The sequence below is a fragment of the Halichoerus grypus genome, chromosome 10, assembly GCF_964656455.1.
Source record: "Halichoerus grypus chromosome 10, mHalGry1.hap1.1, whole genome shotgun sequence".
NCBI lineage: Eukaryota > Metazoa > Chordata > Mammalia > Carnivora > Phocidae > Halichoerus > Halichoerus grypus.
Window position 1 is genome coordinate 110,551,879 of NC_135721.1, and position 24,979 is coordinate 110,576,857.

The 24,979-nt window shown below is 46.9% G+C and overlaps 1 protein-coding gene across 1 annotated transcript; it reads left to right on the forward strand.

Moving 5' to 3' along the window:
• The first annotated feature begins 272 nt into the window (after nucleotides 1-272).
• Nucleotides 273-23,597, forward strand: ZNF343 (zinc finger protein 343). The gene is given in 5 exon segments (XM_078057460.1): nucleotides 273-467; nucleotides 719-866; nucleotides 16,949-16,999; nucleotides 22,368-22,711; nucleotides 22,713-23,597. Coding segments are annotated over 5 exon segments (1,623 nt in total).
• Nucleotides 23,598-24,979: the final 1,382 nt, after the last annotated feature.

A 24,979-nucleotide genomic window follows, 5' to 3' on the forward strand; every position in this document is an offset into this window, starting at 1 on the left:
TTTCATTGGGTGTGGCTTGATCCGAGAAATAAAACCCTCAGTCCAATATGACAACCACAGAAATAATGTAGGATTTCAACTAAAAGTTGCAGGGCATCTAAATGCAGTGGTGCTTTTGTCTCAAAAACCTTTGTTAATGGGGAAGCTTCTGTGCCATTGTAAATTTCTCTCTCCCATTTAAAAAAAAAAAATATATATGTATATATAATTGGCTCCGGGTATCTGCTTACAAAACCTCCAGTGTTGCTCACGGGACGCTGTAAAGCAGCACAATGCAGACTCCGGTGACAGGCGATAATGACCTAGCCGGATGGTGTGAGCTGAGATCGCCGCCGGGCGCAGCCCTCCACCTGCTAAGCTGCAGCGAAGACCCACTGCTGGGCTTGCTTGTGGTGCCGGGGAGCACAGAAGCCATGGAAGATCTGGCCACTGGCCACATGTTCCACCCCCCTCCCCAAGATTTGCAGGTGTGTATTATGAACAGAGTATTTCTCAGTTCCTGGACTTTTCTCATTTAGGATTTGAAGGTGGGGCAGAAGGGTCTGGTTTGCAAGCAACTGGGAGAGTTGTCTCTGCCATTTCGGGCTCTTAGTCTGGAAGGGAGACTCACACCCAGGTGTTTGTGATCTGAAGGACAGCAGTCCCAGGGCAGGGGCAGTTCCTGCCAGATTAGAGCCAGACAGACCAAGAGCCCTGTCTAGGCACCTCTCCTACACAGCCCTTGAGGGAAAAGCTGCAGCCAGATGGCGTCTATGGGCCACGGATTCTCTGCGTCTGCTTCTTCCTGCCTCCGCCCCAGGATGCAGAGTCAGGGCAAGAGAGCTGGGAGCCGGGATTCCGGGGCTCTGTTACTTCTGCCTGTCGCAGTAAGGGTGATTAACAACTGGAAAACTCTCACAGGCAAATGCGTTAAATGAGAAAAGTCAAACCCCATTTACAGGCGGTAACAAATCCTCCTTCAGCCCCCAACTAGGTGTAGGTCATAAGCAAGATACTGAAGATTTCCATACCCTCCTTTTCTTCATCTGTTGGGTGGAGGTAATTCGGCTACAACCCCTACAAGGGTCCTTTGGGCATAGAGGGAGACAACATGGCTATAAACAGAACACCTCGAAGCCCCGAGGAGTTCAGAGGGGTCTCTGGAATGCCTGCCCACCTTCACTTGGCTCACAGCTGCAGGGCGTGGACCCGTGGTGCACGGCAGGCCCCACTTTTATCAGGCACAGACCGGCCCCTTTTCCTCAGTTCCTCTGTGCACCTGCCACAAAGCCCTTTACGGTGTGCAACCGCTTCACAGAGGTGTGGCCCCAGTGGCAGAAGGGTCCAACCCACCCTATTACTGCCCCATCTCTCTCTGCCCCTGCCGTGCTCCCTCCAGCTCGTTTAGCTCTGCAGGGGAGCAGTTTCTACTCATTCCACGGAGCAGCGCTAAGTCCAGGCTGTGGTGTGCAAACGGCCTGCCGGTCACTGGCTGAGGTTAGAGCAGAGCCCAGGGCAGGAAACCCTAAACCGGGAGGCTTTAACAGCTTGAAGATCCTTGGCCACTTATACCACGGGAATCTCTCCCCCCCCCCCGCCCCATTCCGCAGATGTTTTCTTCTGCCACTTTGTTTCTAGAGCTCCCTCTTATAGGAGACAGGGCTCATCTGATAAACTAGAACAGCAGGGTAATTATGCACAGGTTGAGGTGGAGAAAAAGTCCTTATACTGAGCAGGAAATTCTCCCTTTTAAGACCCCCCAGGGAAACCACTAGACCGGTTGGTTGAAATGCTGCCTGGCCAGCATGGACCACAGCAAAGAAAGCTGGAAAAGACGCAGAGGGACTTCACGTAAGATGCTTATGTTTGTCAGGGACATCATTTATCTCTCTTAGTCACTTGGGTAAGAGCTCATAAGTCCTCACTTTTTTTGATGTTTGTTTTTATTGTCTGGAGGGCTTTGATTTTAGTCTCTGGAGCCGAAGGTGGGGACTTTGACCTTGGTTAAAAATTCCGGATTAGCCTTTGGGGTGAACAATTCAGAACTCCTGAGGAAACCGTGGGGTCTTGGCCCCTGAAGGGAGAGGGGAGGCTAAGCACTGGGAGTGGTCGGCGGGGTTTCAGGTAGACTTCGAGCGAGGGACTCAGCTTCTGAATGGAGAATGGGGAAGTTGGCCTCCCGGGCCTGCTGTAAGGAAGGTCCCCCCTAAAAGTCCTCCCCGCGCCCCCGCGCTCCTCCCATGCCCCCGCCTTAGACCTCGGGCCAGGGAGGGATCAGGTAGGGGAGGGCGCTGATGGGCCAGTAGGGGAGCCGGGTGGGGTCTCGCGTAGCCCGGCACATGGGGCTTTCCGCCCATCGGGCCGCTCTCCCATCCGCGCGCTTGCGACGTGAGAAGTGGCCCGGGAAGCTGTTGGGCCTGCCCGGGTCCTGGCAGGTCCGTCGGGCGCCCCCTGTGGGCCAGAGCCGGGACTTGGCGATTGCGCAGGCCGCAGGGTTCAGGGGCAGGGGCAGGGGCACGCAGTGGGAACCGACCCTGGAGCCAGGACCAGAACCAGCCTCCGCAGAGGCCTGGGGAGACTGGGCGAGCTGCAGCACCGGTAGATACTAACCGGCATATGTGAAAACAGCCTCAAAATCGCACAATTCTTTGCCAAGGTCAGCATTTCTTGTTAGAGCCACTGTAGATGCATCTGAGCAGTATAATTTATTATTTATTTATTTTTATTTTTTATTTTTTATTTTTTTGAGCAGTATAATTTAAGAGGCTCAGATCTTTGATCTCAAAAGTAGCTTTTTATTTTTATTTATTTTCAAGTTTTTATTAAGTAATCTCTACACCCAACATGGAGCTCAAACTCATGGCCTTGAGATACAGGGTTGCATGCTCTTCCGACTGAGCCAGATAAGCACCCCTATTTTTTATTCTTAACATTAGAATTTCTCAAGATAAGAGAATAATAGGCTTTAATAACTGGCTGCTGTAGTCAGTGATTATTTATTTTGGCTGATGATTTCTGGGCTAGGTTATTAGGTATTCCCAAAGAAATTCAGTTTCCCAAATAGATTTTCCTTAGAATTCATAGGAAAACAAAAGGAAGAACCTGAAACAGTAACAAATTACGTGGATGACTAAAATCAACTTTCTAGGGGCACCTGGATGGCTCAGTCGGTTGTGTGTGATGCTTGATCTCAGCTCAGGTCTCGATTTCAAGGTAGTGAGTTCAAGCCCCATGCTGGGCTCCACACTGGGAGCCTACCTAAAAAAATAAAATAAATAAATAAATAAATAAATAAATAAAATCAACGTTCTGATGGGGTTTTGGAATATAGGTGAGGTTCAGTGGGGTGGAGTCGGGAGCCGTCGACCAAGAAAATTCTTGAGACGTCTTTGGTGCAAAATGGTGGTTTATTAAAGCACGGGGACAGGACCCCTGGGCAGAAAGAGCTGCTGCCTTGGGGTTGTGAGGGGTGGCTGATTATATACTATGGGGTGGGGGGGTAAGGAAAAGGGAGGTTTTCAAAAGGATTTTCATATGTTAAAGAAGACTCACAGGATACCAGAGGCCTTGCCATTGTCACGTCAAGGTTGTTCACCCCTCTAGTAAGGCATTAACATTAAGGTAGTTGGGAACTTCCTGGAGGAACATTACACTCTGCCCACTTCAAGTATCTGTCGATGGGCTGCAGGTTATAAAGACATTTAATTGTATTTACATTCCCTTCTGGGAGCTATTGCTAAGGCTTTTGTAAGTAAACTGAGGGAGACTCAGGTCTTGCAGGATTATGGTCTCTACAAATTCACTATTTGTTTTTCCTTTAGGGCAGCCAGGAGTGCCTGAGGAATGTCACATATATCCCATGGTGGGGGGGGGGGGCAGTTACGGAGTGTCAGCTTCTGCTTTGTCCTCAGCTTGCCTTCTGTTCTCTCATCAGTTCTACTATGGCTTTGATTGTGACATAAGAACCCAGAACAGGCTTTCATTAGGAAGTTGGAAGTCTGATGCAGACTAGCAGAACTATGTTTTGTTTTTATGGTAAAAGTCACTTCTCAGGGTGCCCGGGTGGCTCAGCTAGTTGAGTGGCTGCCTTCAGCTCAGGTCATGATCCTGGGGTCCCCCACTGGGCTCCTTGCTCAGCGGGGAGCCTGCATCTCCCTCTGCCTGCCACTCCCCCTGCTTGTGCTCACTCTCTCTCTGATTAAAAAAAACTTGAACTCTGAGTTCAAGCAAATATAAATGTAATTAAGCAGTTAATGTCAACATTAAGACTAAGCTATATTGACTTCTTATCAGGAGCTAGAGCATATTAGCTCAGAAAGGCAAATTAACAAATTAGCTCAGAAAGACACATCTCAAACTAAATATCTTATTGCAAGTTAAAACAAATTAAGATAAATCTAAGTAGCATTCCTTAACCTAACTTCCTATGGGAAATTAGAACATATTGCATCTCTGTGAAATTGATGAGGGAACAGAAGGGAAGCTGAGGACAAAGCAGAAGCTGACACCCCACAACCCCCCCCCCCCCATAGGATGTATGTGACATTCCTTAGGCACTCCTGGCTGCCCTAAAGCTAAGGAAAGGAAAACAAATAGTTAACTTAAAGAGACCACAATCCTACAAGACACGAGGCTCCCTCAGTTTACAAATGTCTTAGCAATTTACAAGAACAAAGCATTTCTATCAATAACCTAGCTTCCAGAAGGGAATGTAGATACAATTAAATGTCTTTATAACCTGCAGCCCATTGACAGATACTTGAAGTGGGCAGAGTGTAATGTTCCTCCAGGAAGTTCCCAACTATCTTAATGTTAATGCCTTACTAGAGGGGTGAACAACCTTGACGTGACAATGGCAAGGCCTCTGGTGTCCTGTGAGTCTTCTTTAGCATATGAAAGGTCTCTTGAAACCTCCCTTTTCCTTACCGCCCCCAACCCCATAGTATATAATCAGCCACCCCTCACAACCCCGGGGCAGCAGCTCCGCCGTTTTGCACCAAACATGTCTCAAGAATTCTTTCTTAGTCCTCGGCTCCGGACTCCACCCCACTGAACCTCACCTATATTCCAAAACCCCATCAAAATCAGGCTCAAAATCACGCATTTGTGATCAAATGTATGAGCTTTAAAGTGCTATGTAAAAATTTCTACATGTGCAGATAAGCTCAGAAACACACCGTCACCTCAAAAATTCTTAGTGCGAATTGGAGCAAATTAAGTAGGTTAAGTAAAAACAGCGTCACAAGTAAAAACAGTTTCACATCACACAGTTATATGTAAAGTAAATCAAAAGTAACATGTTGAGTTAGTGAAAATAAAGTGAAACTAAACTATGCGTATAAGTGAGCACTATCTCTGTAAACAAACTAAGAATCAGACATTTCCCTCTAAGGAAACGTTTAATGGTGAGAAAGAGAAAATAAAAATGAGTTAAAATCAATTTAGATAAATCTAAGCGGTATTAGGGAATGTGTCATTATTCCTTAATCTACCTTGTTAGGAGGAATTAGAGTAAATAGATTCAATGCGAAGCACTTTTGGTGAAATCAACTTCCAAATCACTCATTCATTTCAATTGAAACTTCTTATTGCCCCTTAAAGATAATTCATATGTAAAAGTTAATATTAACACAAGCCCCACTCAAGCATTCTTGAAAGGACATTCTTAGAGTAATTTAGAGTGTATCTAAGAGTTTATGTGAAATCAAGCTCAAAACCACTCATTCATTTCAAACAAATCTTATAAGCTTCGTAAGTTCTTTGTAAACTTTACCCCTGCAAACAAACTCAGAAGCACGTTCATCTCAGAATTTCCTGCTGCTCTCACTCGCTAGGGGGAGCTCTTCAGGTCTGGCATAAAGGCCCCTCGTTTCCCCAGACAGAAGCAGTTTTGATTGAGACCACCAGCACCTAGGTCCCTGCTTCCCCCCTCCAGAGACTGAGTCCAGATTTCAGCTTCAGAAGCTAAGTCCCCATCTCCCGTTTGAGGAGCGAAGATCCCACTCCCCACACCAGAGGCTAAGACCCTACTTTTCCATACAGAGGCAAAGACTGCACCACATGCCCTGCTGGCTAGGTCCACATTTCCCCTTTCAGAGTCTGAGTCTCAATTTGGACTGTAAGAAGTGTAACTGGGCCAAACAATTTCCGAATGGGGGTGGCCCCAGCGTGCATTCTCACGGTTTATTTGAGCCTGGGGATGAGTTCATCCAGGGTCAGATAGCAAACATCCCCCGTGGTGGGGTGGAGGTGAGGCTTGGGCCCTAAAGGCCCAGGTGTGTTTGGGAGAGGGAGCATTTCCTTGGGTCTTCAGCTTGGTGAGTTGTGGAAACCCAGGACTGATCGTGAATGTCAACTTTTGTGTTGGTTGCTTTTGGTGGGGCTTACTATTCCGGGCCCGTAATCGGGGTGTGTGCGGAGCGTCTCAGGCTCCCCTGTGCCTTGGTTTGTTGGGGGGTGGGTGGAGGTGAGCTTGGTGTGGGTGATATACACTTAGGAGGTTATGGGGGAGCGTCTGGAGTCCCTGGGGGCTTTTAGGGGGTGGGGGAGGTTTTGGCCTGGGACGAACATCCTCCAGTGATGGTGCACTGCACTGCCGGGACTTGGCATCTAAGCAGTTTTTGGAGTGGGGGCAGGTCTGCTTCTCTGGGACCCGTTGTCCCAAGGTTTGTCTTGGCATGCTGCCTCGTGGCAAAGATCTCGGGTTTGGTTGTAATGTGAGTGGCCATTTTGGCCGATTCCCCCTTTTCTGCTTTCCCCTTGTGTGTCGGGGGTCAAACCACTGGTGTGGGACTTAGTGGGATTAGGTAGGGCAGGGACCTTTGAGGGCTGTTGGCCGACCATCCAAATCACTTCTGGCATCTGATTGGGTTCAGGTGTCAGGACTTTAATTTTATTTTAGTTTTTTTGGTAAGGACAAATTGTAAACCTACCGGTAGAACAATGAACCCCTGTGGACCTATCATTATATTCAACATCTATTAATTGGCAGCCAGTCTTGTTTCATAGACATCCCCTCAACCCTGTGTGTGGATAACACTTGTTACAGCCCACAGGGCTGGACCGCTGCTGACATTACCCCTGACCCAAATGGCTTGGCACTCTACAGCTAGAGTTCAGATCTAGGAACTTTCTAGCTTTGTCAACTTGAGCAAGATTTATAACTGCCTCAATGTATCACAAGACCTAGCTTATGGGGTCTTCAAGAGGTGAAATTTGTACGGTGCCTGGAATTGTCTCTGGTATACAGTAAGAGTTTAGTGAATAGTAACTATACCTGATAATATTACAACTTGAGGCCAAGAGGCGTTAAAAAAGATTAATTCCCTATTTAATTGGAGCATATCAGGGCAGGTTGTAGTCTGATGCCCACAGCTGACTATGTCCCTTAGAAGCTATTTACGTTCTTCTCTGAGAGATCTGAGCCTTTCTTTTTGCTTTAAAGGAAGAGAAGCATCCCTCATTTAAACTTGGGGATTTCTAGCCTGGTATCTGGGGGCCAGGAGACGGTCCTGAAGCTCACGCTGCCTCTTTCATCCTCACCACCTGCTTATATATCCCTGTTTGCACAGAGAGGACTGGGTGGAGAAAGAGAAGACTTCTGGGCTCCTGACAGCTCACCTTCAGGTGCAGACCACCCACCTTTTGCATTCCTACAGTGCTTTCTGAGCTCCAAACCACGGGCGGATTTCCTTTGCTTATTCTGACATCTTGTGTCCTGCAATGTCCCATTTGAGACTCAGAGGCCTTGCTTGGTTCCCTAGGATCCCAGGACTGATATAAGGGCAGGGCCTTTACGGAGAATACTACCCCAGACCAGGTTGCCACCATCCTTGCCCCAGCAACATTTCTCTGTAAGTTTATTCCTATGCATCTGTGTTCTTGATGCTTTGGGAAATGCTTTTTAAATGTAAGTTTCCAGGGGCATCTGGGTGTCTCAGTTGGTTAAGTTTATCTGACTCTTGATTTTGGCATAGGTCATGATCTCTGGGGATGTGAGATCGAGCCCCGAATCAGTCTCCATGCTTAGCACGGAGTCTGCTTGGGATTCTCTCCCTTTTCCTCCGCCCTTCCCCCAACTCGTGTGTGCACGTGCGCTTTCTCAAATAAATAAAATCTTTAAAAAAATAAATGTAAGTTTCCGATTGTTTCTACCAGTATTTGTAAGCATAATTGATGTTTGTAGTTGACCCTTTATATCCTTCCACCCTGCTAAATTTAAATTCATTTTTTCAAGTTTTGTTTTGGTTTTTTGGATTCTAGGACACATTCATGCCAATGTAAATAAAGACAGGTTTATTTCCCATAGATAATCAGTTTTATTAATTTTCTATGTATCCTTCCTGTATTTTTTTTTTTTTTTAAGATTTTATTTATTTATTTGACAGAGAGAGACACAGCGAGAGAGGGAACACAAGCAGGGGGAGGGGGAGAGGGAGAAGCAGGCTTCCCGCCGAGCAGGGAGCCCGATGTGGGACTCGATCCCAGGACCCTGGGATCATGACCTGAGCCGAAGGCAGACGCTTAACGACTGAGCCACCCAGGCGCCCCCTGTATTTTGTTTTTATGAAAAGACTCAAAGATTAAACACATACATACATGTTTATGCCACCCCACCTCTCCTAAAGGTGTCTTTGGTTAAACTGAAGTATTTAATCGATATGTAGTAAGATTTATCCACTTCTTCCTTAATGGCTTCTGGATTTTATATATATATGTTTTTTCTTTCTGAAGATCTTCTGTCTTTCCCCAAGGTCCTCCGTATATTCTCTTATATGTTTCTAAATGTTCATATTTTTTTGTTTCTAATCTTTAGCTTTTACACTGCTTGGAATTTATTTTTATGTAAGGCATGAGCTAGGAATCTAACTTCCAATCAGATAGCAGCTTGTCTCCACTCTTTGGGACGAGGCTGTCCTTTCCTGGCTCTGTTGAGATGCTGCGTTCACCATACATTAACCCCCAAAGACACATGGACTCTCTGTTCTGTTCCATTTACTGTCTGTTGCTGCTCTGACACCACAGTTTTATTTTTTGTGCCATTATATGTTTTCTTTTTGATTATAAAACGCAACACAGGAAACAAAGCCACACAAAAGAGTATAGAATGAGAAGAAAGTGAACACCCAGGTCAAAAAGGAGAACTTTGTTGGTCTCCCAGATGTTCCTCCCATTTGTTGCATTCCAATCACAACTTTGTCCCTTCCTTCCAAAAGTAACCTTTTCCTGAGTTTCACTAAGGTCAGTCACCTAAGTATGCATCTCTAAACCTTATGGTTTAGCTTTTTTATCTTAAAAAAAAACTGACCTAATTATGATTTTTTTAAAGTGTCTTTTATTTATTTATTTGAGAGAGAGTGCGAGAGAGCACCAGCCGGGGGAGGGGCAGAGGGAGAGGGAGAAGCAGGCTCCCCGCTGAGCAGGGAGCCCCACAACTCGGCTGGATCCTAGGACCCTGAGATCGTGACCTGAGTGGAAACCGAGAGTTAGACGCTGAACCGACTGAGCTACTCAGGTGCCCCCAAATGTTTGTATTTTTATAAGGAAATAGATGTGTCACAGTGGGCTTGGCAAACAGAAAAGGACAGTGAAATGAATCTGGATGTATCATATATAAATTGTATCATTTGCCATCTCTGAGACACCTATTAACAATCAAATGGCACTGCCCGAGGATCCTGTCCGTGTGGTGGTGTTGAGATGTAGGATTTTGTGACACAAGTTGTGCCTACAAATGTTTGTTTTCTGCAGATTTCATGTTATATTGTCTTTATAGCCATAGATAGATTCTCATTCCTGAGGTCTCTTACAATGGAGTAAGAGATTTATTTACTGTTGGGAAAATAAGACAGTGAAAATAATTAAATTGATTTCTCTGGGAAATAGCAATAGGCAGATTGAAGTTGGTTTTTTACACTCATTTATATATATTGTAAATATTTAAGTCTTTTTGGATCCTATCTTTTCCCCAACATTTTCTTATGACATTTTACATGCATGTGGAGAAGTTGAAAGGTTTGCTACACCGAGTATCCGTGTACCCTCCTATGTGGATGGATGGATGTGATGAAGCCAGTCCGGCAAAATGTTAACAGTTGGGTCACATGTGAATAAGGAGATTCTCAGGTAGAAATATTTTACTATAGGTTTATACATATATTTCGGCACAAATACACACACACACACACACACAATCAGTTTACTAAAAGAAGACTAAAGTTATCTTCACACAGTAGGTTTTCTGATGTTAAACCATCTTGTCCATTCCTGGGATAAAGTCTACTTGGTAATGATGTATTATTATTTCTTTAAGGTACAGCTGGATTCAGTTTGCTCATGTTTATTTAGGATTTTTGCACCTAGTTTTTTTTTTTTTAAAGATTTTATTTATTTGACAGAGAGAGACACAGCAAGAGAGAGAACACAAGCAGGGGGAGTGGGAGAGGGAGAAGCAGGCTCCCTGTGGAGCAGGGAGCCCGATGCAGGGCTCGATCCTAGAACCCTGGGATCATGACCTGAGCCGAAGGCAGACGCTTAACGACTGTGCCACCCAGGCGCCCCTGCACCTAGTTTTATTTATTTTTATTTTTTATTTTTTTAAAGATTTTATTTATTTATTTGACAGAGAGAGACACAGCGAGAGAGGGAACACAAGCAGGGGGAGGGGGAGAGGGAGAAGCAGGCCTCCCACCCAGCAGGGAGCCCGATGTGGGGCTCGATCCCAGGACCCTGGGATCATGACCTGAGCCGAAGGCAGACGCCCAACGACTAAGCCACCCAGGTGCCCCCCTGCACCTAGGTTTATAAGTAGAATTGATCCCTGGTTTTTTTTTCTGTAGTGCCCTTGCTTACTTTTGGCGTCCTTGATGAATGACTTAGGAAGCATGTTTTAATGCTTTGGGGCTCTTAATCTTTATTACAGAGTGACCTGTTCCTCAAAGTTTTGCTAGAGTTGCCCAGTTTAATTGTCTGAGGCCAATGCCTTTGGGAGAGGTCTTTGTCTTTTCGTTTTCTTTTTTGGTTAACAATTTTTCCTTTTTTTTTTTTTTTTACTTGATTTTAGGCTATTTCTATTCATCTAGGAAATCACCCATTTCTTCTGGTCTTTTCTGTCTCTCCTTCTCCCCCCTCCCTCCCTCTCTCACTTGATCGCACTGTCCCCTTTGCCTACAGTGTTGCTTCTTGGCTGGATGGTCAGACTTCACCTTAGGCTCTGAAGAGCAGCATTGTCTTCATTGCTTTAGATCTCCCATGATAGAGTCTTGGTCTTTCTATGCTGAGTTAGGTTTTTCTTGGTCAGTATCGCTGCTTGTTCTTAATGGTGTGGCAGGTGTAGGGACTGGCACATGCCCTTTAGTTTTATGTCCTGGGCACAGCCCCAGATCCTAGCGCACTGAAGTCCCAATCGACAGCAGGGACTGGGGCTGGGGGAGAGTCAGTTTATGGCCTTTTGACCTTGTAGTAGTGTCATTTGGTCATTGGCTATCCTAGCATCCCTCCTGTGTGGCCTCTCCCTATAAGTATGTGCCCCTACCCTATTGAACTCAGAAGTGACCATGTAACTTGATTTGTTAATGAGCTGTGGTCTAAGGTATCATTTTGGGTCAAATTTGTAAGTATGATTCTCCATCTTTCATTTTCCTCTATCACTCCTCCTGACCATGTTCCAGACAGAGGCTGCAGGAGCAGCCTTGGTCCCGGAGTGAAGACGGCTTTGAGCCCAGTTACAGATGACACATGATGGACAGGGAGCTGGAGCGAGAAAGAAACTTTCGTTACTTTAAGCTACGGAGATTGTGGGGGGAGTATTCATCATTACAGAAGAACTTGACCCATCCTGACTGATACAGACCTCCCCTCCCCTTCACTGTGAGGGTCCTGTCTTCTTCAGGGTGAACTCTGAACCCTGTGGACATCTGCTTACTCTTGGCATTTTCATTTAGTCCTTTGTTTGCTGGGCATTATTGTAGACCATGGTGAAGGGGATGGGCTTTGGAACGAGAATTCTGGATTCAGGCTTGGCTCCAACACTTCATAGCTACAATCTTAAGGACACGTCAACCAACCTCTTAGTGTCTTAGTTTCCCTCTCTGTGAGATGGAAAGAATAGCAGTGTCTACCCCTTGGCTGTGTTGTGAAGATTCATGAACTCTGGACAATACTCGTTTTATAGATGTTAGTATTACTAGGAGCAGAGATTTATAGAGATTTATTAGCTGAGGCCAAGTTGTCCTGCAGTAAACACATGACCCCCCCCGCCCCAGATCTCAGAGCCCCACACAGCAAGCTAGCTTTAACCCCAGTCTTTTTTTTTTTTTTATAGATTTTATTTATTTATTTGACAGAGAGAGACACAGCGAGAGAGGGAACACAAGCAGGGGGAGTGGGAGAGGGAGAAGCAGGCTTCCCGCGGAGCAGGGAGCCTGATGCAGGGCTCGATCCCAGGACCCTGGGATCATGACCTGAGCTGAAGGCAGACGCTTAACGACTGAGCCAACCAGGCACCCCTTAACCCCAGTCTTATTCCTCCTCCTTTGTAAGTTGCTTTGTAGCTCCGCACCATGACCTTTTACAGTAGACCAACGCCCCTCTTGGGGACACGCTTCTCTCAGAACAAGATAGCTGGTGGAATCATGTAGTGCTTAGAAGTGGCACTGTCCCTTTCAGTCACATACCACCACCCAAGGCAAGTCACAAGACCAAGCCTGATATCAGGGGCAGGGAAGTATAGTCTTTTTATAGAGAAATAAATAATTGGGAACAATGGTAAAATCTACCACAAAGGCCTACTCATTAGGATTAGCAAAATGACTGAGATGTATTTCTTCTTACCAGAAGCTCTTAATCTAGTAAAGATAGACAAATAAAGAGAAAAATTGCAACATAGCATGAGTAAGGTGAGATGCCCGGGTTGGATTTGTCTGAGGGAGTGACCATCTCTGCCTGTGGAACTAAGGGATGGACCTAGTGAGCCTCCAAAGGGTACCTGGCAACAGTATGACTGCAGTCCTTGGGGCTGAGATCTTGGACAGGGTGTTTGAGGTGCTTCTCAGGGTGGTTCAGCTCCAACACCACCTGCCTCCTTTGGGGCCACATGGGTGGAAGACTCTCACTTGGGTTCATCTGGAGACACCAATGCACAGTTCTGATAAGGCCATGTGGGTAGGAAGGTCGGGGTTACCTTCACAGAATCCTCGTGAGGCCTGGAGCCTGACCTAAAGGAAGAAGGACTCTGTTGAGACCCCAGGTCCTCAGAGTACAGGGACACGGGGTGGAACACAGCTGGAACCTAGGGCCAGGGGAGTCAGGAGCTGGGTTTGGTTGCCCAGATTGGTCTGGAAGGAGACATTCTGAGCCTCTTTCTCCACAGGCGTTACGCCATGTCTTCACTCTGACTCAGGCTCCACCATAAGACATGTGGCGTTTGAATCTGAGGGTGAGGGTGGGAAGTAATTGTACATTTCGACAGATAAGGAAGAGTGGCAGGGGACAGATTTGAGGGTATACAGGCTGGAAAGGGATGACGGAAAGAAATCCAAGGAGGCCCTGGAGCTCGAGGCGCCATGTTGAATGAGGAGGTGTGAGAGGACAGGGCCCCTTCGGAGGAGGCATGGGCTCAGGGGCCACAGTAAAGCTCCTGGCAATGAATAGCTTCTCAATTGCACACGTCCTGGCTTCACGGAAGCAAGATGGGCTTTCACAAGTAAGGCTCCAAAAAGTCCCCCCAGGCGGCAGAAGTTGATCTTCAGGTGAAGTAACTTACACCTGGCCCTCTAGCAGAAAGTCACTGCAGACACCGGGCTGACTCTGGGGCCATAACATTGCCTGATCCTTCTGCCCGCCGAGAGCAGGGCTGGGGGCAGGTTTTGCCTCTGGAGGGAAGATGAGCAAGACGCAGAGACCAGAAGGACCGGACTTAAAATCACCCAGCAGAAGGTGAGAGTTGGTCTGGGTCTGGAGAGGCACCGGGGCTGGGGGCAGGGGCTTGGGTTCAGTGAACACGGCTGTGCCCAGGCACCCCTTCCTCCCCACCAGGCCTAGAGGAGCTGCTCGGGGAGCAGCCTGGGTGGCCCGGCCCCTCAGAGCTGCTGCTTCTTCCCCCAGGTTTGCCTTCTCGCCCTACTGACTGGCTCCAAGGAATGGAGGACCAGTCCCAAATGCTGGTGAGCTGGGTTACTTTTACTTTCTTTTCCCCCCTGAAACACTGGCTTGTGTCCCAGAGAATAAGCGGATATTCTCTTTCTTGAAAAGGGGAAAGGCAGTCGTTCATGTCTGTGTCAGGACTGTCTTGGTCATCTGTGTGTTGGGTTTTCTTTGCTCAAAAATATACCCGAGATTAATATGAAGAGTCCAGGAAACTCTTGAACATAAGTGGTATTTTTGAAAAACAGATTATTAAAAATTTTAAGTGTACTATTAAGTTTTACTCCGTATCTGCCCTAGCTAAGGATACTGTGCACTGGACATCTTGTTACCTTTTTATCACTGAATTTTTTTTTTAAGTTTTATTTCAGTTCTAGTTAGTTAACATACAGTACGATATTGGTTTCAGAAGTAGGATTCAGTGACTCATCAGTCGCATATAACACCCAGGGCTCATCACAAGTGCCCTCCTTAATGCCCATTTACCCAATTACCTCACCTCCCCCATCCACCTCCCCTCCAGCAGCCCTTAGTTTGTTCTCTATAGTTAAGCATCTCTCTTTTTTTTCTTTTAAAGATTTTATTTATTTATTTATTTGAAAGAGAGCATGAGGGGCACCTGGGGTGGCTCAGTCACTAAGCGTCTGCCTTCGGCTCAGGTCATGATCCCGGGGTTCTGGGATCGAGCCCCACGTTGGGCTCTCTGCTCAGTGGGAAGCCTGCTTTTCCCTCTCCCACTCCCCCTACTTGTGTTCCCTCTCTCGCTGTGTCTCTCTCTGTCAAATAAATAAATAAATAATCTTAAAAAAAAAACTGGTTGTTTAAAAAAAAAATGAAAGAGAGCATGAGTGAGAGAGTGCAGGTGGGGGGAGGCACGGAGGGAGAAGGAGAAGTGGACTCCCCACGGAGCAGGGAGCCTGCCACGAGGCTCGATCCCAGGACCCCGAGATCATGACCTGAGCCAAAGGCAGACGTCTGCTTAACGGACTGAGCCACCCAGGCACCCCATATAGTTAAGAGTCCATTATGGTTTGTTTCCCTCTCTCCTTTTCCCCCTCTCCCCTATGTTCTTCTGTTTTGTTTCTTAAATTCCACATATGAGTGAGATCATATGATACTTGTCTTTCTCTGACTGACTTATTTCGCTCAGCATAATACTCTCTAGCTCCATCCATGTCGTTGCAAATGGTAAGATTTCACTGTTTTTGATGGCTGGGTAATACTCCATTGTGTATATATACACCACGTCTTCTTTTTTTTTTTTTTTTTAAAGATTTTGTTTATTTATTTGACAGAGAGAGAGGTAGCGAGAGCAGGAACACAAGCAGGGGGAGTGGGAGAGGGAGAAGCAGGCCTCCCGCCGAGCAGGGAGCCCGTTGTGGGACTCGATCCCAGGACCCTGGGATCATGACCTGAGCCGAAGGCAGACGCTTAACAACTGAGCCACCCAGGCGCCCAATACACCACATCTTCTTTATCCATTCACCTATCACTGGAAATTTGGAACATATAGAGAAGTAGCGAGCAGAGTAATAACAGGCCCTCAGGTCCCATCATCCAGCTTCAATAATCCCCGACAATGGCCAGTCTTACGTCATTTCTACCCCTCACTTCCCTCACTGGATTATTTTAGACAAGTCTCAGACACGATAGCATTTCCTCCATAATTCTCGACAACAGCTGGAAGAGGATGCTGCCGGTGGTGGTGAGACCATTTGTTTCAGAGGGAGGAAGTCCGGCCCAGAGGGGTGTGTGATTTGTGCATGGCCACACTGGTCTTCCACATGGTGGAGCCAGGAGTTCGACGGCTCTGCCTCTCCAGCTCCTGCACCTTCTAATGTATTCAATTGCCTTCTTCTTTAAAAAAAAAAAAAAGATTTTATTTATTTATTTGAGAGAGAGAGAGCTCCTGAGCAGAGGGAGAGGGAGAAGCAGGCTCCCCACTGAGTTGGGAGCCCAACATGGGGCTCGATCCCAGGACCTGAGGATCATGACCCAAGCCGAAGGCAGCTGCTTAACCTACTGAGCCACCCGGGTGCCCCTTGAATAGCCTTCTTGCTCTTACATAAATCCCCATCTAAAAATGTGGGAGCATATTTTCCAGCCCTCCGAGCCCTCCGGTCTCGATCCCATTATCATTCATCATTATTTGATGGATGACTCCTGTAGAATGCTCTCTCTAGATACAGTGTTTCACCCCCGATCCAAACCCCCAGTCGTCTCTTCTCCACCAGAAATGTAATGCATTCTTTCACACGGATGGGGATGAGATTCTGCAAGCCTAACCAACAGGTTGATAAATACACCATCCTTGTTCTCGAGCCTCCGAGTTCTTTGGAAAAATGTGTAAAGACAAGAAATGATGGCAGTAACAGTGATTTTTATTGTCGTGGTTGAAATGGTTCCATCATGGTAATAGTAAGAGTGGAGGCAAAGTGCTAGCCTCCAGCTTTCTAACCAGTGGCCAGCCCCTGGCAGTGGACTGACAGTCAGACTCCTAGGACACAGGAGAAGCACTTCTTTTTTTTTTAAGATTTATTTATTTATTTATTTGAGAGAAAGAGCACAAGCAGGGGTAGCATCAGGCAGAGGGAGAGTGAGAAGCAGGCTCCCCGCTGAACAAGGAGCCCAATGCGGGGCTCGATCCCAGGACCCTGGGATCACGACCTGAGCCGAAGGCAGACACTTAACGACTGAGCCACCCAGGCGCCCCAAAGGAAAAGCACGTCTGGAATGGTGGTGTGAGGTTCTTAGTGGACCCTCTCCCCAGCAAAACATCCAAAATGACAAGAAGCATAACCATGTAAAGTCTGGAAATTGTCCTAAGGACATAGAGCAAGCGGAGAAACATTTATTCAAGGAAATCTCCTAAGTCTCAGTAAGAAAAGCAAGTGTCTATGGTATTTGTCCCCCTGCCTGCTCCCTCCTGTTCCACCTCCAGCTCGGTATCGTGGAGGCTCTCTACTCCAGTGGGTGCAGCCAAAAAGATGGGCTCTCTCCCCCCCAGTTCTCAGTCTGGGACCTCATGTGTCGTCCCCCCCCCCCCACCCCCACCCCCACCCCCGGCAGGGACAGGCCACCAGCAATTCTCAATGTTGCAGGCAAGTGTGGCCAAGCCGTCTGGGGTCTTCTTCCTCCACCGGCCCCTCGTTGTAGGATAGAAGCTCCGTCCTGGGCATAGGAGGTCAAGAATCTGGAGGGGCCTGTTGCCTTTTCTGCAGTTTGCTCCTAGGGCAGGGATCCCAGGCCGGGAGGGGCAAGCTGAGGAAAAAAAAAAAAAATGGGCTGTTTGGTACCCCTCTCTTGGAGCAGGAGTGTTACTGAGAGCAGGGGCCGCTGATCTTGCTCCCAGCTCCGGAGTGCCTGGGACGTCCTGCCCTGGGGGAGCGGCAGACCTAAGAACTGAGCTGGCCTGGTGCTCCCTCAGGGGCCTGGCTTTGTTTGCAACACAGCGTAGGGAAGTTGAAGCCTCAGTGTGCTATGGAAAACAATGGAAATTTCGGTGGTGAGCAGTTAAGAGGAGGCTGGCAGGTCCATTAGACCAACTGGGCTTTTTCAGGAAATTAGATACCCAAAAGAAAGGCCAGTTGCCCTAGTATGACAGTTAAAATACACTTGCAGTTGAGGGAGCCCAGGCCAATGTGTGATCACAGAGCACCACTGCTTAGGTTATAAGAAATAACATTAGGGGGGCGCCTGGGTGGCTCAGTCGTTGAGCATCTGCCTTCGGCTCAGGTCATGATCCCAGGGTCCTGGGATCGAGCCCCGCATCGGGCTCCCTGCTCCACGGGAAGCCTGCTTCTTCCTCTCCCACTCCCCCTGCTTGTGTTCCCTCTCTCGCTGTGTCTCTCTCTGTCAAATGAATAAATAAAATCTTAAAAAAAAAAAAAAGAAGTAACTTTATGGAGAATTAAAATTGTGGTCTTTGTACTGTTCTGAGTTTCAGGAGGGGTACACATTGCAAACCCCTCATTCCTCTTACGCCTGCCTCCGTCTGTAATATCTGTGGTAAGTGGTAACGTGCTGTGTGTGGCCCTCAAACGTCACTGTCGCTGTCAGGCCCTGTGTCAGGAACATTCGGTACGAAAAACATTCTTGTCAAATGTGTCTCCAGTATTTTAAAGTGAAATACCTACTGAATTTCTTGTTACAAAAATCTAAATTGTGGATACTTAGTTTATGGAGTATTTAAGTATGTGGATCACATCATTTCCCCCTTTTGCACATTGACCTGCTGCCACTATTCTCGAGATTGGGCGTAAGCTAAAAGTGCCCTCGTTGTGTACCACTGCTTATGGGCAGACATTGCAAAGCCTAAGCAGTTTTCTGGGTAAGAAGCACTTTTTTTTTTTTTAAGATTTTATTTATTTATTTGACAGAGAGAGAGAGGGAACACAAGCAGGGGGAGTGGGAGAGGGAGAAGCAGGCTTCCCGCGGAGCAGGGAGCCCGATGCGGGGCTCGATCCCAGGACCCTGAGATCATGACCTGAGCTGAAGGCAGCCGCTTAACGACTGAGCCACCCAGGCGCCCCCTTTTTGGCTTTTTTTGATCAACATTATGTCTGGGATTCATTTATGGTACTATTTGTACTTCATTTTTCATCATGGTTTGTTTTTATATGCAAAGGCCCCCAAATCGCCAAGGTCTTCTTGAAGAAGAACAAAGCTGGGGAAATTGTATTATCAGATATCAAGATCTCTTGGGGTGCCGCGGTCATTAAGACAGTGGGGTATTGGTGTTAAGGACAGACAGGTGGACCAGTGGAGCAGAAGAGAGTCCAGAAATAGGCCCACACGTAGACAGTGGCCTTACTTATAGCAAAGGGGACTGCTTGAGGTTTGCAGATGGATTCGCAGATCATTTCTCCAGTGAAATCCCTAGTGTCCGAGGGCCAGGAATGGGTTTTATGTGTCAGCTGTGCGCTCCTCAGATTTTAACACAAAGCCTAGGGGAGCCCAGAAGAACTTGATATAGAGAACGGTGTATTCTGAAAAGAACGAGTTCAACTTCTCACATATCCAGGCTCTTCAGGGCTACTTACATCGGTTGTTTAAAACTGGATTGGTAAACACTTTCAATTGGGACATTACTCTGGATCAGGAGTTGGCCAGCTTTTTCTGTGAAGGGCCACATGGCAAGTGTTTTAGGTTTTGTGGGGCTGTATGGTCTCTCTGTAACTGCTCTGGGGTTGGCCCTTCGCGTGCTAAATTGCCACAGACAACATGTAAACGAATGAGCGAGGCTATGTTCCGATAAGACTTGATTTGTGGACCCTGAATTTTGAATTCCACATAATATTTTTTTAAAGATTTATTTATTTATTTATTTGTCAGAGAGAGCGAGCACAAGCAGGCGGAGCAGCAAGCAGAGGGAGAAGCAGGCTCCCCACCTGCTTCCTGGAGCAAGGAGCCCGATGTGGGGCTCGATCCCAGGACCCCGGATCATGACCTGAACCGAAGGCAGACGCTTAACTGACTGAGCCACCCAGGTGTCCCTGATTCCACATAATTTTTATGTATCACAAAATATCCTTATTCTTTTGACTTTTTTTCCAACTATTTAAAAATTCAAAAATCATTCTGAAGTTGTGGACCGTACAGAAACAGAGGGCCCCGTTGTTCTAGATCAGTGCTGTCCAGTAGGAATAGCCTACGATCCAGGTGGGGAATTTTAAATTTCCTAGTAACCGCATTCTACAAAGTAAAAATAAATGGATGCAATTAATTTTAATAACATTTTCTTTAACCCAGTATGTAAAAAATCTTATCGTTTCAACATGTAATCAATATAGAAAAGTTAATTAGATTTTTTTGGTACTGAGTCTTGAAAATCTGGTGTGTATTTTACACTGAGTATGTGAAGAATGAGAGGAAAAAAGGCTGATTTTGGAAGAAAAACACTATGATCTCAATGTGCTATGAGAGCACATCTTTTTTTTTTTTCTTTTAAAGATTTCATTTATTTATTTGACAGAGAGAGACATATCAAGAGAGGAAACACAAGCAGGGGGAGTGGGAGAGGGAGAAGCAGGCCTCCCACTGAGCAGGGAGCCCGATGCGGGGCTTGATCCCAGGACCCTGAGATCATGACCTGAGCCGAAGGCAGACGCTTAATGACTGAGCCACCCAGGCACCCCGAGAGCACATCTTCGTTCAGACTAGCCACCTTTCAGGTAAACCCGTGTGACTAGTGGCTACGGTATTAGAGAGTGCCGTTCTACATATTCCTAAATTTCTAGATAAAGTATGTAGAGAAGGGTCACATTTTTGGAGACACAAACTAGTTTCAGGCAGAAGTTTCGTCAGCAGTTTCCTTCAAATGGCATAGCTCTTTCCCTTATATGAATTAATCACATTTTCTTTGTTTCATTTCCATCTTGTCCCATGTGTTTTGATCTGATTCCATCTATTTTGAGTTCCATCTAACTAAGGACGGGTTCGTCCATTTCAGTCTGGTTCTGTGTGTTTTGATTTGGCCTTAGCTAGTCAGCCTCACTAGATTGTGTTTTTATTTTTAGTTTCCTCTTGTCCTATTATTCTCTTCCTCTATGTTAATGCATTTAATGGGTTCAGAGGAAAATGTTAAAATGACCTGGTTTAGATTATTCTCAATACTGAAAGCCTTGATTATTTTGCTCAACACATAATATTCTACAGTTCTCCAGCCTCTTATGGGCTCTTTTGGGCTTTTCTCTTATTTCTTTCTCCTTTCTTGGGCTGATCTAGAGGACTGGTGTCACATACTTTTTTTTTTCTGTGTCTCTATTCACACCCTTAAACAATTTGTGAACTTTAATGATTTTGCACATCACATACAACAAACCCATTTTCTCTGTCACCTCTGCTTTATCTTTATATTTCTATTAGGTTACACAGCACAAATTAAGTTATATTTCTGTTAGGTTAAGATGGCACAAGTTTATTCTCAGACTTGTCAAAAATTGAGGTCATAGTGTTTTTGTCCCAAAATCAGCTTTTTTTCCCTCTCATTCTTCACATACTCATGATGTCTCCTCTTCCTGGGTATTGTTAGACATAAGTGGGCCAATTTCCACTGAAATAATCTTTAAAGCTTTCCTAGGGGGAGTTTTTGAGTTAGCTTAGACTAGGTAATTCTGTGATAACAAATCACCTCAGACTTTGGTGGTTTGTCATAGCAAATGTTCCTTTCTCACTTATACTGCTTGTTGTCTAAGTTCAGCTGTGGCTCAGCTTTTTTTGCTTCTGGAATTCAGACAAAAGGAACAGGCTCATCTGAGTCATGGGGTTCTTAAAGAAGAGGGGAAAAAAGCAATGATAGGACCATGTGGTGCCTCTTTTTTTTTTTTTTTTAAGATTTTATTTATTTGTTTGAGAGAGAGCACAAGAGGGGCAAAGGGCAGAGGGAGAAGGAGAAGCAGACTCCCTGCTGAGTGCAGAGCCTGATGCAGGGCTCAATCCCAGGACTCTGAGATCATGACCTGAGCTGAAGTCAGATGCTTAACTGACTGAGCCACCCAGGTACCCACACGGTGCCTCTTAAATCTTGTTTGAAAGTAGCACTAGCTTTTCAGTAATCATTGGCCGAAGCAAATCCTATAGCCAATCTGATGTCCTTGTGATGGGATTGGTTTGGACATAAGGTGCTGGAATCCTGAAATCATGGACCGTATTTTTCTTGTCTACTGCTGAGTCCACAGTGCTTGACAGAGAACCTAGCACTTAGACATTTCTAACAAGTATTTGTATGTAGATGGGAAACCTGACATTCAGTTTTATTTCATATACGATCTCTTTAACCACTGATTCATATACCGTTTCCTACATTTGGAAGCCCTCCAGACCAAGTGGCTTTTTATGTCTATCAGTCTCGTTTTGTAATAAGAAAAGACACGAAGGTGATTTCCACATAGATCACAGAGACTGTTACGTCCAAGTAGAACTGAGTTGTGGACAGTATGTATCGCTGGGACTGTCGATGACTTAGGTCATTTAGTAGAAGGGGAAGGCTAAAGTGATTGAAGCGGTTTATAGCACACAGCACTTACTTGAAAGGCTCCTGTCTCCCATGTAGAAGATAGTTTTGTTATGGATTTTGTGGATCGCAGTAGAAGATGGAATGTGCAGAAATGAATGTAAAGGAATTATTGGTGAAAACAAATTGTGTTGTACATGTATAGTTAGTTATAGATGTCCCAGGACAAGGTGGAGCTGCCCAGCGGCCCCACGTAGGACTTCTCTAACTGAAAACTCTCTCTCTCCAGCAGAACCAAAGCCAGAAATCTAGCCCTGTGCCTCCTGCCTTCTGGCCTTCTCCTGTCAGCAAGTCCTCAGCCAACATGTGCTTCAGATCTTCCTGGGCTTATGTGTAGAGAATCACTTCCATCCAGGGGATTCCGGGCCGGGGCATCAGGAGCAGCAGTATTCTGCTCAGAGCTGCTGGAGTGGAAACACAGAAGGTCACCGGAGGGAAGGTGGCTCCCAACCCTTGTGTGTGAGGACGGGGGAGACAGAGACCTCAGGCGCATTCCCCAGCCTTCCCCGAGGACAGTCAGCAAGAACTAGAGAAGGCACCATGGTGGTAGAAACAGAGCCCATCTCAGCCCAAAGGCTAAAAAAACCCTGGGCAAACAGAGAGGGGAGTGAGAGAAGCCTCAAGATCGGGAGTGGTCAACCGTACGGAACACGAACTAGATTGTAGCCTGAAATCAGACTTTGTTACAAAGCAGACGACCCACTTACAGGAGAAACCCTATGTTTGCAGGGAGTGCAGGAGAGGCTTTAAAGTGAAGTCAACTCTCATCAGACACCATCGGACACACTCAGAGGGGAAGCCTTATGTGTGTGGTGAGTGTGGCCAAGGCTCCAGCCAGATGTTGATCCTTATTAATCATCAGAGGGCACACTCGGGGGACAAGCCATATGTGTGCAAGGGGTGTGGCCGAGGCTTTAGCCAGAAGTCCAACCTCAACAGACACCTGAGAACACATTCAGAAGAGAAGCTTTATTTGTGCAGGGAGTGTGGACAGAGCTTGAGAAATAAGTCGATCCTCATTAGACATCAGTGGACTCACTCTGCGGGGAAGCCTCATGTCTGCAGTGAGTGTGGGCGAGGCTTCAGTGAGAAGTCACACTTCATCAGACACCAGAGGGCACACTCGGGGGAGAAATCCTATGTGTGCCTGGAGTGTGGACGAGCCTTTAGTGATAAGTCAGCCCTCAGAAAACACCAGAGGACACACTCAGACGAGAAGCCTTATATTTGTGGGGAGTGTGGCCAAGGCTTTTGCGATAAGTCAGCCCTCAGCATAGACGACAGGACACACTCAGGGGAGAAGCCTTACTTGTGCGGTGAGTGTGGCCATGCCTTGAGCCAGAAATCACTCCTCGTTGTTCACCAGAGGACACACTCCGGGGAGAAGTATTGTGCTTTCAGGGAGTGTGAGTGAAGCTTTAGCTGTAAGGCAAATCTTATCGGACACCAGAGGATACAGTAAGAAGGGGCAAGACTTGAGCAGTCAGTCAAACTTCATCCTGCACCAGAGAGCCAGATGGGGAGGAGTCCCTCTCCGTGCATGGAGTGTGAGTAGCACTTCAGAGAGGTGTTGGGCCTCGTCAGGCTTCGAGGCACGTTCAGGAGAGGAGCATCATCTGTGCGGAACGTGGGCGACTCGGTAGCCATAAGTCAGCCCTCACTGCACAAAAAGGATGCACTTAGGTGGGAAGCGCTCTGTGTGAGGCAGGGACCATGGGTGGGGCTTTAGCAATCAATCCACATTTCCCGAACATCCAGTGGCCGACTTGGGAGAGGTGTCGTGGGTTCAGAGGGTACTGGTGGACCTCAGTGAGCAGAAGAACAGGCAGGCAGGCAGGCACGATGTGGCGCCCTCAGGGAGGGCTGGCTGCTTGCTGGGAGTGTGGGCGAGACTCTTGTGCTCAGTCAGCCTTCTTCACACACCATAAGGACAATCCGTATGTGGACACCCCGGGGAGCTCTGTCCCCATAACCTCTTCAGGGCTGGCACCCCTGCCGCTCCAGATGACTCCTACTGGTGGCTTCACAGAGGCCTTCCTCACTAGGACTTGTTGTAGCCATGGGCAACTGCCCCTTCCCAACCGGTGGCTCCTGGTCAATGACCGATTGATCTGGGGAGAACAAAATCGCAACGCTTGACTCAGCCGGGACAACTCCAAAGGGTCATCCCAGATCCAGAGGTCCCCACCGGACTGAATGACATCTTGGTTGCGGACATGTTGCAGGTGGGCTTCTTCCTCAGCCCGGTCCTGCCCTCATTCCCCGATAGACCACTCAACTCTCCATTTCATTGTCTCCGTTCTGAGGTAGCTTAGGTGTGCAAGGGGATGTGGACAGGGTTTTGGCCGTAAGTCACCCCTCAAGAAACCCCAGAGTACACAGAACAGAAGCTCTGCGTGTACGGGGAGGATGGGCCAGGGCTTAGGAAAAACGTGTCTCAGTATCCATCGGGAAACAGCTTTTTTGGGAGAAGCTTTCCAGGGGCAGGGAGGGAGGCTTTAGCAGGATGTGAAGCCTCATCTTGCACCAGAGGACACACTCAGGGAGGGCTCATGGGTGCAGCTTTCTCCTGCTGTCTTCTTGACAGCCTCCAGGGGGCAGACTTGCTGCCACGGACCGCTACCTCATTCACCCCCGAGGGGACTTCAGAAGTCGTGACGAGTGGGAAGATGGCACTCTCAGCTACAGAGACCCGGTTTTCCCCTTTTTTGTAATCAGATGCAGTAAAAATGTAGAAGGCTTTACTTAAGTAATCCAGGAATGGTCTAGTTGTTTCATTTTCATACACCGATTCTTTCCCAGTTTCTCTTGTCCTTTTGTGCTAGTAAAATCTTTTTTTGATAA